The sequence below is a fragment of the Psammomys obesus genome, unplaced genomic scaffold, assembly GCF_907164565.1.
Source record: "Psammomys obesus unplaced genomic scaffold, mPsaObe1.curated_primary_1811, whole genome shotgun sequence".
In the NCBI taxonomy this organism is placed as follows: domain Eukaryota; kingdom Metazoa; phylum Chordata; class Mammalia; order Rodentia; family Muridae; genus Psammomys; species Psammomys obesus.
The window spans coordinates 4,994,580-5,013,061 of record NW_026590663.1 but is presented as its reverse complement, the minus strand read 5'-3'; the positions used below and the strand labels follow the sequence as shown (position 1 = coordinate 5,013,061).

At 37.1% G+C, this 18,482-nt stretch overlaps 1 protein-coding gene across 2 annotated transcripts in view; it reads left to right on the top strand.

Annotated features, from left to right (window-relative positions):
- Pot1 (protection of telomeres 1) overlaps positions 1-18,482 on the top strand; it is a 65,697-nt gene that overhangs the window by 43,361 nt on the left and 3,854 nt on the right. For both annotated transcript variants that reach the window (XM_055608184.1, XM_055608183.1), the window contains exons 9-16: positions 2,192-2,361; positions 7,563-7,648; positions 8,996-9,058; positions 11,660-11,816; positions 13,224-13,429; positions 14,032-14,167; positions 16,366-16,454; positions 18,065-18,156. In XM_055608184.1, coding sequence (XP_055464159.1) covers positions 2,192-2,361; positions 7,563-7,648; positions 8,996-9,058; positions 11,660-11,816; positions 13,224-13,429; positions 14,032-14,167; positions 16,366-16,454; positions 18,065-18,156 — 999 coding nt within the window. The remainder of the gene's footprint in view (positions 1-2,191; positions 2,362-7,562; positions 7,649-8,995; positions 9,059-11,659; positions 11,817-13,223; positions 13,430-14,031; positions 14,168-16,365; positions 16,455-18,064; positions 18,157-18,482) is intronic.

Below are 18,482 nucleotides of genomic sequence, written 5' to 3'. Positions count from 1 at the left end.
AACAATACCTTTTTTTTTTTTTTTAATAATAGAGCATCAGGCAGCATTTCATAATATTTACTCAAGCTTTATAAAAATACAATGCTGCCTCCAGAAGGCATTTCTGATAATAACAATTTGTCATCTTTACTCCGTGATCTATTCAGAGAAATAAGCTCTATGCTGCGCTATACATTTTGTATACTGGTTCAGTGTAGTGAAGGAGAGTCATAGTAAGTACCGTGCGTTCACATTCTCTCCAGAAGATTTTACCAGTTAGTGTAGATTCCTCTGCAGTAAAGTACATACGGCGTCTTCTGAAGCCCCCTCTCATCTCAGTGTTGCCTGTCAGGCCTCTCCTGTCCCAGCACTCAGCAGCACTCACTGTGCTCCGTCGGTGGACTTCATACTTCTGCCTTGCCCCACACCCTGCTTTTCAAATGATCTTGAGCTTTTCTTCCATACGTGCTTTTGGAATGAGTTGTCAGAAGTCATAGAAGACGCTAAAATGTCTGGCTGAAATTGCCTTAAATTTAAATTTTAATGTGAAAGAAATGATACTTCAGTTACCTTACTTCTATCTACTAATACGCCTATTTCCTGTGTATCAGCTCTCTTTCCAGTCTCTTGAACAGTGTAGATGTCTGTGCTGTAGATATGCTGTACTAATGTGTAATCACATTAGTACATGTGTTTGGAAGTGGTAAACTTTCCAAAGCACTTACAAAAATAGATATTTTAATATTTATTATTCTAGATTCTCACTTTGGAACTCCCATGGAAAGTGCATGGTTCTGTTGCGATTTTACATTTTTCCGTGAACCTCCGTGTTTCTTTCTCCACCTCTGGTATAGAAGCATGCAAAGGCAGTTGAAGGAGAGTAAACTGTATCTCCTGTTGCCTGCCCTCCTCCGAAAACCCACAAGGACTGGGAAGAAATACCCTTGGAATTGAGGATTAGTGTGCTGCCAGTATGGCTCTTGCTTCTTTCTCTCTACTGTTTCTGCTCAGCAGAGCTAAAGATTAACAAGGAAGGTTGAGAGTGGAAGCCTTGTATGTTTGTCTTTCTCCTTCTCCCTCCATCCCTTCCCTCTGTGCCTCCCTCCTATCCTCCCCATTCATACACCCTCCTGGCTTCCCCTTTGATGCTTCTTTTTAAATATATCATGTTACCATAATTATACTGAATTTATAGGGAAAGGGAAAAACTGGCTTCTCTCTCCTCTGCCACTCAGGAACACTGACTGTATGCCAGTGAACTAGATTTCCTTGTTTGCATCCCTTTTGTTTACAAGTCTACACAAACAGCGCATGCAGTTTGTATTATGTAGCTTGTCCATTTGGGTAGATGACAATGTCTTTACTTTGTTTTGTTAAATTGGGGTTGCCTGGGCTGGGTTGGCCGTGTGGGCACAAATTCCTTCCCCGGTAGCTGATGCTTAGAGGTTCACAGAGCAGCACTTGGTTCTAAATGCCAGGGTCTTTGAATGCCCTAGTGTGCTCTCATTTGAATCTTCATTTAAGAAAATTTTCAATTTTTTACTTAAAGGTATTTTGAGTAAATTTAGAAAAATTAGCTGAGATTGACTGTAGAGTAGATTTACAATTCTAGTTTAATCCTATATTTCAGTTCACTGGATGTATTTCACCAGATTGAGGTAAAGATACAAATGCTGCATCAGAACTTTATTTTCCATAGAATTTGTAGGATAAGGAAAAACATATGGTGACATTACATATAATACCAACAATCAAAGGACTAAGGAAAGAACATTTCTGTGGCTAGCAAGAAAATTAACCTGTTAAATAAAGATGGGCATTATGTTATTTTGATTAAAGTACATTATTATTATTTTTTCTAATGTCTCATAGTGAGGGGATTTTATGCCGTATTTTTAATATTGTTTTAGACCAGTTCAAACAAGTTCTTTTCAAAGTATTATCAAATAGAATTTCACTGAGGCCCTGAATTCCTTCACTATATTTTACTGATGGACCTCTGAAATGGGCCTGCTTATGTTGTGTGATGTGCACATGGCTGTGTGTTTAGGCATGCTCCTTCACATTTAAATCTCCTGTGGACTCTGCAGCTGATGCCCGGGGTGGTTGTGTTCTTGGTTATTGCCTCCTAATGGCTGTACATTTTTCAAGTATCAGACATTGTTTAATTCCTTTTCTTTTTAAATGATGTTCTTAAATAACCTTCTTTTAGATCGGAAGTTTTCTTAGAATCTACAGCCTCCATACCAAACTTCAGTCTGTTAATTCAGAAACCAACACCTCATTGATAAGGCTGGAGTTCCATCTCCATGGAGGGACCAGTTACGGTCGGGGGATCAGGGTCTTGCCAGAAACAAGCTCTTGTGTGGATCAGCTGAAAAAGTGAGTATTTTGTATCCCTGCTTGAAAAACATAAATGAGATACTTATTAGATTATTTTTCAAGGTACCGTTGTTCCTGGGGCTGTGTGAGGCCTTAGTCTTTTTTCTGTTTCTCTTCTTTGCATTTCTGAAAATCAAACACAGACTCTTTCATCTGCTAGGCAGGTTGTACCACTGAACTATATTCTATCTCTACCTCTCTGTTGTATTTTTAAATACGTAAGGCAAACAAACCAAGTGATTTTATGTACAAGTACTGAGTTAGTAACCAACATTATGATTTACGTTATTTCCGCAATTAAAATTTGTTTCTCTTTTTGGCATATTCTTTTTCCATTTGATATACACTAAGTATATCAACAAACAATGGTAAACAGAATTCAGTTTACCAACTGAGAATTTTCAGGAATTTCAGAAGTTATTTAGTCATACTGTTAAAAAAAAATCCTTTTAAATTTCTTAAATATATCCCAAAGTGTGGCAGTATGTCACACTTTCAAAATATTTGAAAGGCTATTTTTAAAGATTTTAGAAAATAGCATGTTGTAAATTCAGTCTGCTTCTTCCTCAGGTGTTTTTAGTGGGTACCGTGAACAGAAACATTGCACCATACTCTAGAGGAAAAAAATCCATATATCTACACCGTTCTATATAAACTGAAATAACATTGCTGTCCACCCAAGTTTTAATTCGCTTCAGTTGCCTGTGACATTAAGTGCATACTTACTAGTTCTATATTCTTTTAATACTGCATATATCAGAGCACCATTTCACTTTTCTAATATATTTAATTAAAAGTTTTCATACAATATATTTTGATCATATTCTTTTCTCTTTCCTAACTACTCCCAGATCCTCCCCACATCTCTACCCACCCAAATATATGTTCTGTCTTTTAAGAAGAAAAATAAACAAAACAGATAAACTAAATAAAAAGTCAACACGACAAAAGCCAAAACATACAGTGCACAAAACAGAAACAAAACACAGAGTCCATTTTGTGTTTGCCTGCTACTTATAAGCACAGGACCTGACCTGGAGTGGCACTTCATTGCTGAAAGCCAGTTTTCCCTTTTACAGCAGGTATTAGTTGGAAATAATTTCTTGGTTAGGCATGAAACTTTGTGTCTACTTCTCTTTCTCAGTGCTGGGATTTTGTCTGAATTAAACATGTGTCTGTTGTATGCATGTTGTGACAGCTTCTGTGGCTTTTGCAGTCTTTCTGCCTTCTCTCCTGTATTGATCCCAGCCCCTGAAAAAGAATAGTTTGACAAGAAAACCCAGTTAGAGATGAGTGCTCCAAAGACTCACTACTCTGAATATTGTTCAGTTGTGGATCACTTTGTTAACTACCAACTACTGCAGGAAGATGCCCTGCTGAGGTTGAGTGATGCTCAGTCTTAAGTCCAGCTTTTTTAAATAATTTATTTTTTATTAATTACAGTTTATTCACTTTGTAGCTCAGCTATAGCCCCCTCCCTCGCCCCTCCCAATCCTTCCCTTCCTCCCTCTTCTCCTCCCATGCCCTTCCTCCAGTCCACTGATAGGGGAGATCCTCCTCCCTAGCCAGTCAGGTCTCATCAGGGCTGGCTGCATTGTCTTCCTCTGTTTCCTGGTAAGGCTGCTCCCCCTCAGGGGGAGGTGATCAAAGAGCCAGCCACTGAGTTCATGTAAGAGACAATCCTTGTTTCCCTTACTAAGGAAGCCACTTGGACACTGAGCTGCCTTGGGCTACATCTGTGCAGGAGTTCTAGGTTATATTCATGCATGGTACTTGGTTGGAGTATCAGTCTCAGAAAAGACCCCTGTGTCCAGAATTCTTGGTTCTGTTGCTCTTCTTGTGGAGTTTCTATCCCCTCCAGGTCTTTGATCTCCCCCTTCTTTCATAAGATTCCCTTCAGTCTGCCCAAAGTTTGGCTATGAGTCTTAGCATCTGCTTTAATACCCTGCTGGGTAGAGTCTTTCAGAGTCCCTCTGTAATAGGCTCCTGTCCTGTTCACTGTTTTCTCCCTCTTCTGATGTCCATCCCATTTGCCTTTCTGAATGCGGATTGATCATCTTACCCAGGGTCCTCCTTCTTTCTTAGATCCAGGTATACCACTCTTAGGCATATAGCCAAAATTTTCTCACATATACAACAAGGAAATTTGCTCAACCATGTTCGTAGCAGCTTTATTCACAATAGTCAGAACCTGGGAACAACCCAGATGTCACTCAGCGGAGGAATGGCTGGAGAAATTGTGGTATATCTACACAATGGAATACTACAAACAAGGAAATCATGAAATTTGCAGGCAGATGGGAATTAGAAAAGATCATCCTAAGTGAGGTATCCCAGAAGCAGAAAGACACACATGGTATATACTCACTCACTTATAAGTGGATGTTAGAAATATAATATAGGCTAAACATACTAAAATCTGTACACCTTAAGTCCAGTTTTTAAAAGTGGTTAGTTACTCCTGTAACATTTGTGCCAGTACATATTGTATCAGGGTTTCTGTTGTGGCTGCATGGTTTATAGCTGGGTGAAACTGATTTTGATTCTGAGCTTGATTTGTTTTTTCCACCTCCTCTTGGAGTATTATTTCTTGTTTTTCTAGAGCTTTCAAATGTTTCCTCACATTATATGAGATATCTTTGGTTTTTTGATGTAGGCACTTAGTACTATGAACTTGCCTCTTAGAATTCTCTTTATTGTGTTCTATAACTGTAAATGTTCTGTTTTCATTTTCATTCAATCATAAAAAGGTTTTAATTTCCTTATCTATTTGGAGATGAACCAATTTTCATTCAGTAGTGAGTTGTTCAGTTTTAATGAGTTTGTATATGTTATCCCATTTCTGTTATTATTATGTCCAACTTCTATCATGGCCATATAAAATGTGTCAGTTGAGACTTGTTTTGTATCCAAGTATGTAATCAGTTTTACAGAAAGTTCTATGTACAACTGAGAGTAAAGTATATTCTTGAGTGTTCAGGTGAAATGTTGTTGAATATCTGCTAGATCCATGTGATTTATGTTATTTAACATCCCTCTGTTAGGGTTTTGTCTGGGTGGCCTGTACTGGCAGGAGGGAGATATGGGAGTAACCCACTATCTGTGAGCTTCAGTATGTGAGTTTATCTGTAGCAGTGTTTCTGTGAACTGTGAACTCGGGTCCCTTGTGTTAGCTACAGACGTATTTAGTATTTTAAGATCCTCTTGGTGGATTTGTTCTTTTTTTTTTTTTTTTTTTTCTTTAATGAATATATAGTGTACTTCCCTATCTCTTTATTAGTGCTGGCTTAAAGTCTTTTTTCCAAGTACACCTGCTTTTTTCTTGGGTCCATTAGCTTTGAGGATCTTACCCTAAGATGATGTGTATCCTTGGTTGTGAGAGGTGTTTCTCAGATGTAGCAAAAAGATAGGTCCTGTTTTGTAACCAGTCTGTTAGTCTATGTTTTTTATTATAGAATTAAGGTAATTAATATTGAGAGCTTTAACAAGCAGTATTTATTCCTGCTACTTTTGTTGTCATGAGAAACACTTCTTTAGACTAAGTATTCTGGGATTATTTCTTGTATCCTCTTGGGTGTAGCTAACCATCTCTTCAGACTGAAGTTTTCCTCCTAGTGCCTTCTGTAGATTTGGATTGGTGCACAGAAATTACTTAAATTTGTTTTTATTTTGAAATACTTTCTGCATGAGTTATAAGAAATAATTTTGCTGGGTATAGTAGTCTGGACTGATATCTCTGATCTCTCAGAACTTGTTGAACATTTGTCCAGTCCCTTTAAGCTTTTAGAGTCTCCATTGAAAAGTTGGGTATTAGAGTGTGTCTGCCTTTATATGTGGCTTGATCTTTTCCCCTTGAAGCCTTTAATATCCTTTCTTTGTTCTGTGTGTATAGTGTTTTGATCATTATGCATTGTGAGGTGTTTCTTTTCTGGTCTAGTCTGTTTGGTGTCTCTGTTCTTCTTGTACCTTGATAAGCATCTCTTCTTTAGGTTGAGGTAATTTTCTTCTATGATTTTGTTAAAAGTATTTTCTGTATCTTGACATGGGTTTCTTCTTCATAGTCATAGATTATTATTCATAGATTTGGTCTTTTTGTAATATCTCAGATTTCCCATAGTTTTTACTGTATTTTTTTATATTTAAATAATTCTTTGACCAACTTATCCATTTCTTCTACATTGTCTTCAAGACTAGAATTTTTTTCTTCCATTAAAAACAAAAAGTCTGTTGTTGAGGCTTACCTATGAAGTTTTTGTTTGATGTCTTTGGTTTTTCAGTTTCAGTTTTATTTCAGTTTGTATTTTTTTATTGATTTTATTTCTTTGCTAAACTTTACTTCCATGTCTTGAATTGTTTTCATTATTTGTATTTTATGGTCTTCATGAATTTATTCATATTAAGAGATTTATTCATGTTCCTTTTAAGGTCTTTGAATATATTTGTATTTGCTATCATTAAGTTCTTGTTTTGTGCTTTGGCTTCATTGCTGTCTTCTGGAGGGGTCCGTGGTAGAGAGCTGCCCCCTGGTCAGTGGGAAGTCGTAATAGACTAGAAGGAAAGGCTGAGAAGAGTCACTGGGAAGAATTAGGGAGACCTTGTATCTCCACCAAGACGTTGAGACCCATGGTGGTTGTTGTGAACTGGGAGGAGGGGATCAGACAAGTAGGCTGCAGCTGGACCAAGGGTAAGTGTGGAGACATTAGAATGGAACACAGGAAGAAGAGTGGCGGTCTCTTTCCCAGGCTAGTGTGGTAGCCATTGGTCCCTAGGGAAAAAAAAAAAAAAAGCCATGCAGGTCAGTGCAGTTACAAAGCAATGGTGATGGATGGGAAGGCTGAAAATGGCAGTCGGAAGTCGGATAGACCTAGGAAGGCCCCATGTGTACTAAGTCCCAGAAGAATAAGCTTGCTTTTCCAATCTTGAGTGACATCATTGTAACTGATGTTAACCATTGAGTTTCTAGATTTTTATTGTTTGTTTTTGTAGTCTTTCATTGACTGACTTCTAGTCATATATTTCTGACTTTCTCTGCTGTTCATTTTGAGGGCTTTGGAGCTCTCAGATAATCTGATAAAAGCTATAGACCATTGAGTGGAATCATAGCAAATTGTATAATTTAATGAACTCCTGGATTTTGGGGTGCAGCTAAAACTTACTCTTGACTTTCTTACACAATTTGGTTTCATATTCTTTAATTTTAGAAGTTTAGAATGTGCAGATTTGGCAGTGAATCAGCCCTCAGACGATATCTGTCAATCAGAAAATGAGGACATCTTTGCACTTTCAAGTAAGGACAATTTATAACATTGACATTTTACTTCCTCATAATTTTTGAAGCACACTTACCTTTTCTTTTTTCTTTTTTTCTTCTTTTTTTATTACAATTCACTTTGTATCCCAGCTGTAGCCCCCTCCGTCATCTCCTCTGGGTCTCATCTTCCCTCCCCATTGCCCCCTTATGTCCCTCCCTTTGTCCACTGATAGGGTAAGTCCTCCGACCACTATCTGACCCTCGCCTATCAGGACTGTCTGGATCCTCCTTCTCTGTGGCCTAGTATGGCCACCCCGCCAGGGGGAGGTGATCATAGGGCACACTTACCTTTTTAAAGTTTTCTCCCTGTGTCTCTTTTCACTTCATCCACCTATATGATGTGTATATGTATGTGCATTAAAGTAACACTGTAAACATTTGTCTTGACTTATGCACTAAGTTTCATTCACCCTTAAATATATAATCACATTTCAAATTAAAGTGATAGTATTTACTTGGTTTATGATATGTGTGTGATGTTTTATGTTTATTTTAAAAAACTGAATGAATTTCCTAAGCAATCATTTTGCATGTCAGTTTCTAAAAGGGACAAACAATGTTGATGTTCCTTTATCTTAACCATCCCAAGTTGTTTTTGCTCATACATGTATTGGATGTCTAATGCATAAATGTGAATTGTCCAAATCTCTCCAAGATATTCTTATTGTTGATCCTAATGGGATTGCTTTTGTACAAAGTACGTTCTGAGATTGATCTGTGCTGGAACATGTCAGTAGCTCATTTCTTAATGCTGAGAGATGTAATAAGGAGATTTGGAGTTAGAAGCACTGTTTGTTTCCTTTTCATGTTTAGATGGCATCAGTATCTACCAAAATATCAAGTGCCTATAAAGATGGCTTTATTAGGGGGTTCCAGGGCATCAACTATTAGTATATTTTGAAGTATGAACCTTCATTAATAATTCCTGGTGGTTGCAAAGCCATTTCTTAAAAAAAAAAAAAAAAAAATACTGTCAAAATGTGGGTTGATTTCTAAGTTTTCTTTGCTTTCTTGGTCTGTCATCTTTCTTTCAATACTAGAGTTTCTTGATTGCTATACCTTAAAATCATGTAGTATAAATCCACAAACGTTCTTCCCTTTTGAAATATGCAATATTTTGAATTCTTTATATTTCACCTCAAAGCAAGGAGAGACCTTGCCTGTCGATACTAAGTCTGGTATTTTTTAGGGAAATATACATGTCAACATTTAGTAGGCTTTCTTGGGTTTCTTTGCACAGCGTTCTTTAAATTTTACATTAAGTTTCTAATGGACATTTTAAGAAGCTATATAATTGTGTGATTTCCTTTCCTCTTTCTGTAGGCTCCGGATCAGGCTCAGTATCACTGTATGAGGTAGAACGATGTCAGCAGGTCTCTGCTACAAGTAAGTACAGTAACCGTCATACAGACGACTGACTTTACACTCCCCCCAGTCCCTTCCTACCCACGAGTGACAGATTTTCATGGAAACAGTCTCTGTTTGGGTTTGACTTTCACTTCCCAGCTTCATCTCCTATGGTCTGATAGAACCCATGCATGTGCGTCTCTGTATTAATGTCTTTTAATTATAAAGACTTATGAAATGGATTGCGTTGGTTGTTATTAGCTTAAAGCTATAAATTCTACTCTGACATTATTTCAATAAAATTATACTTATATATATAACTCTATACACCTAAGAAGCGCACTACACTGTGCCCTCAAATTTTAATATTAACAATGATACACACTTGCCACATACACTCCTGTTATTTTAACTAACTTGGAAAAGAGCTTTAATTCAGACAAAAAAAATTGTGCCAAGTACATTAAATAATTCATTAAGTAGTGCATTAACTGTTTAGTACTGTAAGATAGGAATCTTTCCTCTTGGAGAAAGGAGATGGAAGTGTGGAATGGGAGGAAATGCCATACACTCAGGCTGTAGATGCCCGTGTGGAAACTAGTGCAGGTGTGTGCAGAGGCCATGACCTCTGGGAGCAATAAGCATATGTAATGCACAGACACATCCTGACCCATAAAAACATTCCTGTTATCTTTGGAGAAAAGGCATATTCTAAAATTAAAACAAGAAAATTAGAGATAAACCCGGCACATCTTGAACTGCAAAAAAATAAGATATTCTCAGCTAACAAAAAAAAATATCAAATCTGGAACAGTGCACTCATCAAATAAATGTTGATGGCGGGTTAGAATTTCTTGAGTAAAAGAAAAAAAAGTTTTAAAAAAGGACTATTTTGCTAACGTGATGGTATTTATTGGTTTAATGTGAATTGATGTATTTTAAACTATTGGATTCTAAATGTTTGATAAAGAATAACACTTTATCCCTTGATACTTAACCCCTTACTAACTATAAGAGTAGGAAATAGTTCAGAGTAGAGTAATGCTGAACATCCTTTACTGAGCTGAACCAGTTTCCCTTCCATGGATGGCAAGCTCCAGTCTACTAGACCTCTTCATGGAGTGCATTAAGAACCAGTGTTACATGTGTAGTCTTTGTGCCAGAATGCATGGTCTGAATCTGAACATGTGAAATGCCCAAAATGATGCTTATTCACCAAAGTGAGTATCTTGTTCTCAAGTCAGTGTCATGACATAAACACAAATGGACTTGAGGGCCATTTGATGCTGGACTATGGACATGTGGTAGACAAATATTCTTTATTGCTAGGATTCGAACAGACAGGTAAAGGACACTTGGAGAAATACAAGTGTCTTACATCTTACAACCCCATCATAGTGGTAAGTCTGTGTTAGTTGTCTCTGAAACAGGCACTGCAGCTATGCCAATGAAATAAATTGTTCTCATGAAATACTGAAGTGTTAGGAAAAATCAGGACAAAGTGTCTGGAAGCTGTTCTCGATAACTCAGTTACAAAATTAGAAGGAGAGAGACAGAGATAAAGATAGATCAGAGACCAGTTTATTACAAGTGGTGAATCTTTCTAAAGCATATCCAGGATGTCTTTATGTTCTCACAGTTTTTATTCAAGTTTGAATATAACACAGACTTCACATATTACCTGAAAGGGTGGAGTGAGGCACCTTTGCACAACACAGGTGTTTCACTACAGGCTTTTCACCATTTACCACAGGAAGGAAAATGTTCCTTGAGGTTTTTGTTGCTTTAAAGCTAGGTACAAAAGTAATTGTAGGGCTTATGCCTCAGTTCTGTTTTCTATATATGGAAGTGTTGTCTTAGAAGATCTTAACTGAGTAACAGTGAGATATTCTAGGATTGCACTATTCTAAGAGCTGAGTGAGAGCTGTTGTGTTAAACTGTTTAACGTAAACTCATTCCAGCTATCCCAAAACTTCCCTTTTTTATTTTCCAAGCATTTCTTCCTCCTGTTCTATTCTTCTGTTGTAATTCTGATTGCTTCCTCTCTTCCACATCCTCCTTTTTCTCCTCTTCCCACTTTCCCTTTCTACTTACAAAATGAATTCCTTTTCTTTAACACACTGCATGACTATGATAATTTAGTTCCCATTATAATCATTTCCAGTCTCTTATTCTGGGCATTTAATGGAGGAAGGTTCAATAAAGTCTTGAATATGACATACCCAGGAAAGAGCCTCTGTGTCAGATCATTTTTAGCAAATGTGTTTAGTTACTATTTGTTTGATGAAATCCAGTTAGAATATAAGCTGTGGCCTAATGAGTTCTCTAAGGTTGGCAGTGAACTGTTTTACACAGCTAACATGCATACGTACATAGTATTTAATGATGTAAAGATACATAAGCACACAGTATATGCTTAAATTACCCCTTTCCTCCTACTCAGCATCTGTTTTAAAAGTTTGGTGGGAACGTGCTTTGTGCCTGGAACAGTGTCCATAGACTTTAGGGACATATCTAGAAACAGTAACTGTAGCTAAAATTGATCCTATAGTAAATCTTTGCTTCAGGAAGATTCGTGTTAAACATGGCTAAGACTCCCATACATTATTGACTTTGATTTAATGTAAAAATCCTTTACAGTACTTACAAACCACCAATATCTAGAGAAAACACCATTGTGTGCCATTTTGAAGCAAAAAGCTCCTCAGCTATATCGAATCCATGCAAAACTGAGATCGTATATGCCCAGAAGACTCTTCCAGTCTGTTAAACTTTTTTGTCCTAAATGCCATTCATTGTAAGTATTTCCCAAAAATTAGTTTTATCTTATATGTTCATTGTTTGTATATATGCTTGTGTATGATTGTGTTTTTGTGTATGTGAGGTTTTAAGTCCTAAAATGAGTACATTATGATTTGATTAAATTTATAGTGTTATAAAACAATATTGATAATTTAAAGGGAAATTACTAAATTGCTATTCTCCAAAAAAATTCTTTTGAGTCATTCTTAGTAATAATAAATTAAAGATCCTATTTTCAAGCTTTAAAATTAATGTTTAGTAGGTTTGATAGATATAATTGAAAATTTTCAGTCATGTCATGTTTAATCTTCATTCCAAACACCAGTTATTATGTGACTATATAAATATGTAGGATTTTTTGTAATCTTATTAATAATGTATTCAACTCAAAACATGTTTAGATAATAAGTTTTATCTCCTGTTAGTCTTTTCTATATATTTTCCCTCGAAATATAGAAAATAATATTTTGTAAACTATAGGTTGTAGCTGGACTTTTTACTGCTTTGTGGGTCTCTTTTTCTCTCTCACACCCTTCTCTGCCCTTATTAACCCCCTAACGCTAGATAAAAGAGAATAAAAATGATAGAGGGGAAAGGGGTGGAAGCTACCATCAGACCGCTTCCTGCTCAGTAGGTAGGCATTCAGTTTCTTGGGGCAAGTTTGATCCTCCCCATTAGGACATCTGGTTTCTTCTCCTTTCTTTGTGCATGACTACTTCAGACACAACAACCAACCACCAACTGCCCAACAACAGAGGCCCCGCCTCTTAGGAACTTGGCACTTCTGTGTCCTCTGAAAAGTTCCCAGAGTTTCAAATGTCACACACTCATGGAACCTTACCTGCAGCAGCCAAAACCTAAAACTTGCTGGTGCTAGAGCACAGACAAATCACAGTCACCTGCTGTGCAGCAGCCCTGAGTGCCTACGTGGTGGGAGGTGGTCCTCTCACTTCTACTCATGCACCAGGGCATGTGTCTGCCCAACCACAACAGGGATTTTCCTTGCCTTGCAGTGCTAAACATTTATTCAATAAAATTCATTAAATTTGAAAACTGCAGTATCTCCTTAATTTAAGAAAGCTTAGCTGATTTATTCTGCATATAAAATAGATTTAACGTTTGTTCTCTACTCACTTCTTTTACGCATGTTTTACCTGAATGTGTGTGTGTGTGTGTGTGCCGTGTGGATGCCTAGTGCCCACAGAGGTCAGTACTGGAATTACAGATGGGTGCATGGCTGCATGTAGGTGCTGAAAATGCATCTGGGTCTTATGCAAGAACAGCAAGTGTTTTTAAACACTGAGCAGCCTCTAGGATTTTTTTACTTGAATAATTTATTAAATTTGAATTTTTGAGAATATACATATATGGTTTTCTGAGTCTTCATTATCAATGGTTCTAGGCAAGAAGTTCCATCTGAGGATGATTTGGATAAAATTTTTCAAGATGCTACAACTAATACTCTAAATAGCAAGCTGCAAGATACATCATTGTATGACTCAAAAGTCTGGTCCACTGAAGGCCAAGGAGGACGGCAAGTCGCTGTTCATTTTGTGAAAAATGATGGCATTCTCCCTCTTTCAAGTGAATGTCTCATTTTGATAGAAGGTAAGAGACTGACTTGTTCTTATGCTTTTAGAATATAATTTTTCACATCATCTTAATTATGTTAACTATACCTTATGGGCACCTAATAAAATACTATTAATTTAAATTTTCCCAAATAGTACCTCAGCTAGATTCAGATATGGATGAGCAAGCACATTCACCTGGATTGCATTTTCAGATTATGAAAACTTGCATTTATCTACCTTGTTGGATTTGTGTCTGTGATATTGTCAGCGTTGAACTCATCCAGTTGAATAGTTTGTAGTAGAAGGACAAATGTAGTCTTGGCCTCTGGATGTCACTGTTGTTTCATAAAAATGGGATGAAAGTCCTCTACTAATACCTACGTCAAGGAAAGGGCCGGGGAAAGCCATGATAATGACAACTTTAAAAGAATTGTACTATTCTATTTTCTGGATTTTTTAATCTAATTTTTATATAATGGTTGTCTTTAACTTTTTACTGTGAATTATCCTATAAATTTATAACTCCCTGTCTTTGTCACTATTTCTAGAGTTTGCCATATCTCATGTGTTACTTACATCCCACATCTTGCATTACTAAAGAATTTTTCTTCTTTTTTTTTTTTTTTTTTTTTTAAGGAGGAAGATTCTGTGAAGTCTCTAAACTGTCAAGCAAGTTTCACAGTGTGATTCCTGTGAGGTCTGGCCCCGAGGACCTGGAGCTCCTAGACCTTTCAACACCATTCCTTATACAAGGGAAGGTGTATCACTATGGGTAGGCTCTGGTACCACTATCTAAGCTCTGGGGATCACAACTGTGTCTTTATGTTTATCGCCAGGCTACTGTATATGCAACAGGTACTTACTTGTATCAGTTTGTAGTTAGAAATGGTTCCTGAGTGATATTGTGTTAGAATTGTACAGATGCAGTCCAGCAAACTGTTCTTTAAATTTTGAGTTTCCATCTTTTCCAGTCAAGTGGTGTGTGACACAACACTCACGGTAGGGAGAGTTAGCAAATTCAAACTTGCAGCAGACAACAGGACTGTTAGGGTAAGCAACTGTGTGCTGAGTGCTGTATTCAGTGGGTTAGAGATACTGATGTGAGCTCAAGAGCAACCATACTCATTTTTTTACATACTTCTAAAATGGAACGCGCACATACACACTCTCTGTGCATGGTAATGCACAGTGGGTATGAGACTTTGAATGATTTCTTCCTGGTCACGGGCTAAGTTTGTTTCTTTCATAAGAATGTAGCAGCTCCCTAAAGGGACAGTGCAGAGTTGCAAACCCAGTAAGAGAATTCTGCAGCTCCTGAGCTGGCACCGGGCGAGTTGCTGCCGTCCTTGTGACAGAGTGTGGGATGTGCAGGCTCTGACCTGCTGAGGGTGAAGTGAAGCACTGGCCCTGCGGTTGAAGCTGTCGCCCTGAGAACACTTCACTTTGAGAAGTGATGCTGCAGCCTGGGTAGATCTGTCCTTCATCGTCCTCCCCAGCTCCCTCTAATGGAGCATTTACCAGTCATTATTAATAATGAAGCTAAATTGTGAGTCTCATTATAAAATTATCTGAATGTGCTCCTTAGAGTGACCAATGGGCTTTACCCATGGTTTGGTTTCATGCACAGTGGATGAAAGCCATCAGCAGTGAAGTGAAATGAATTAGTAGCTACTTTTCTTCTCAAGCACCAAGTGTCTTCATATCTTTAAATCTTCTGCAAGATTTATATGACACCTAATTGTAATATCAAAACATCATATTTTGTGCTCCTTTGAATAAGTCATAGTTTAGACTTTGTTTCTGACATGATCATCCCTTGCTCTTTTTGTACCTGCTTTCCATCTTGCCTTCTTAGTGCAGTATGCCCAGTTAGTCTAAATCAAGAAAGCAACAATTAACCATTAACTTGCTTTATCATTGTCTAATATTAGTGAATAATTTTCATGCCATTGTCTATCTATTATTACTGTTAGTAAAGAAATATTTATATATATTTGATAATTAAATGAAAAACCTAAAAGCACTTACTCCTGAATTTCCCAATTTATAAATGAAAAGGACAATTGAATTTACTTCTAAGCATATTTTCTCACTACATCTCATAGACATTCAATCATGCCTAATAAAACTCAGACTTAATTTATATTTTAGATGGTAGTTGAATGTTAGGCTTCATAAACTATATGACTGTAAATACGGGCTTACTAAAAACATTAATTTGCCTGAAATCTTACTTGTTCTCACTTTTCCTTAAAAATAAATTTTTCTTACTGTTTTTGTAAGGCTGTGGTCATCACATACTGCTAATAGAGCCATAAATTCAAAGAGTTCCTACAACATGTCTCCTAAGTCTCTTTGTTTTAAAAAGTAAGAAAATTGACAACCAATTTAATGATTGACAGTTGGTCTAGAGTCCAGTCCTGGTTCTCAGATTCAGAGTTCTGTGATGACGCCCGTAGTTTCAGTCACTGTCGGTTAACTGTGAAGAGACGACATGACCAGGGCAACTTACAATAGAAAGCCTTGAGTTTGGGGCTTGCTTCCAGGTTCAGAAGGTGAGTCCAGGACCGTCCCAGTGGGGAGCGCGGCAGCAGGCGGGAAGGCATGGCACTGAAGCAGTAGCTGAGGACTTCATCTGACCTGGAAGTTGGAGTTAGAAAGAGCAAGACTGTGCCTGGTGCAGAGTCCACCCTCAGTGACACGCCTCCTCCAGCAAGGCTACACCTCCTAATCCTTTCCAAACAGTCCACCAACTCTGGTCCAGACACTCCAATCTGTGAGGCTCATCCAAGCCACCACGCCCACAGTGCCTCTCAAGACTTTTGCAGCAAGCGCATTGCAGTGTAGTCAGTGCGATGCTCTTCTGTTTAATGACCGACGTTCTAACACCATCCCTATTGAACAGGGTGTGATAATAAAGTAAATTTGGTTATACTTAAATATTTACTGATTTTTACTTACTCATTTCAGATGTAAACAGTGTTCAAGCTTGAAGCCTATACAAAACCTAAATTCCCTTCTTAATAAAGGACTGTGGATTCCTTCCTCTGTGGCAGAAGGTTAGCTCAATTTTTATGTTTTATAATTTCCATTCTCTGTCATCTCACTGATTTGTTCTTTAGTATATGTGGATATTTTTGGCAGAGTTAGCCTAATTTTTCTAAATTAAAATCTCTTTACAATAATTGTATTGAAGAGTGAGGGCTAAATATTTAAAATGTTTGCAGTTATTTCCAAGCATTATAATCACATTGATATTTCAATACTGGATTATTTGTTTTCCATTTAAACATTGATCCCAAATACAGATCCTGAGGAAATCTTTCTAACTCTTATCTTAGCATTGGAAAAGGTATTGAGATGGCTCTTACTTTCCCCCAAGTCTTTGGCCAGGACAAAGGAGTCTTTATCTGTTACACACATAACTAACTGGTCACCTAGCTTTTGGTTACAGCTACCAGGAGCATGGCACAATTTTTAGACTTCAATATTGAAGCCAAATCTGCCTATATACAACTAAGGTGGACTGTGTTGTGTCTACTAGAATTATTAGGTGTGTATTTCCGTTTCCTCCTTTATTTAAAAAGAAAAAAACACTCTGTGGGATTGACAGCATTTATTATGCCTCCATTGAGCATGTATTTTAAACCCAGTTCTGTGTCTCCCTTTGCCACTTTTCCTCATTTCTTACTTCTTTGTCTCCTCTTCAATAAGCATTCCACTTTGCCAATCTTTTTCCCAGAATTTATCTTTCAGAGATATTAACAGCTGTAGGTATCATTTGGCCAACTCAGAATACTTTTGTGAAGCTGATCACACAGCTTCTTTCTACTAGACTGAAATTTTGTTACATAAATATATGTGTGCTTGTGTTTATTTGTTTGTTTGTTTTTTGTTTTCATTTTAAATCTAACTTTGTAATATGACTGTTGTACCGGGAAGTCCAGTGAGAGTCCATGTTACTTTGAACTAGGTAATGCACATTTGTGTTCTCGGCATAGTATTTAAGTTCACTCTTTTTTGGTTCAGTGTAATCTCTTGAGACCCTTTGAAGCTCCAAACTCTGTTCCTGTCTTATTGCTATTTAATACTAAAGTCCTGTGTTTGCCAAATTTATTCTTCTGAGTTGCCTGCTTAATTAATTCCCCTACTGAAATGTGGTCTGCGTGGATGGAAGGTAATAAAACGTTCTGTACATCTATGTTGTGCCTTCAGTTCTGAAAAAAAGGTTGTTCAAATCCTCATGTGATTTGGTATATCTAATTTACTCACTCTTCTTCATCTCTGCATCTCTTTAAAAAATAAGGAATACTTTACACTCATAATACAAAAGGGAATATACTTTAAAAAATACTGAACTACGTGTTCTTTGGAACATTCTGTAATTTTAGTTGATCTTTTCCTATGATTAAAATGCAGTGCACTGCATTTTATTAACCACTTTTTGTGGTTTCTATTAAGTATTATGCAGTTGTTTATATTATGAGACTAGTTCTGTATAAATACAGTGGTCTGCTTCATCACTTTAATACTGGAGCAGGAAGTTCCCACGGACACGTTTTCTTTCTCTTGTTACTACTCTTAGTAAGCATCATTTGCGGCTCCATGCTAGAATAAAGCTCTTGTCGCATCTAGCTGCCTGGTATAATGTGCTCTTTTCCCTCACTAGTTCTGGGCATTGAGCCTCTGCAGTATGTGTTTGTTATGACCTTCACTCTGGATGATGGGACAGCAGTTCTGGATGCTTACCTCAAGGACTCTGTAAGTACCAGACTCAGAACAGATATCTCACTAACAATTGATATTTAAAATGTTTAACATATTAATACTTCTTGGTTCTACTCAATGTGACTTATTGAGAACTTTTGAACCCTAAAGCTTAGTTCCTCTACATTTTGTTCTTAAAAGAGTTTTAAATAACTTAAAGTATATAAAATATAACCACATAAATCTAATATTGTATGTTCTTTTGCCTTTGATTTTTATTAAAAATCATACTTTGAAAAAAATGGAAAGTTGAATCGAAATCTGAGTCATTCTCCCCGTCAAACAGAAATTTACTGCTAGACAAAAAAGCAGATAATCTA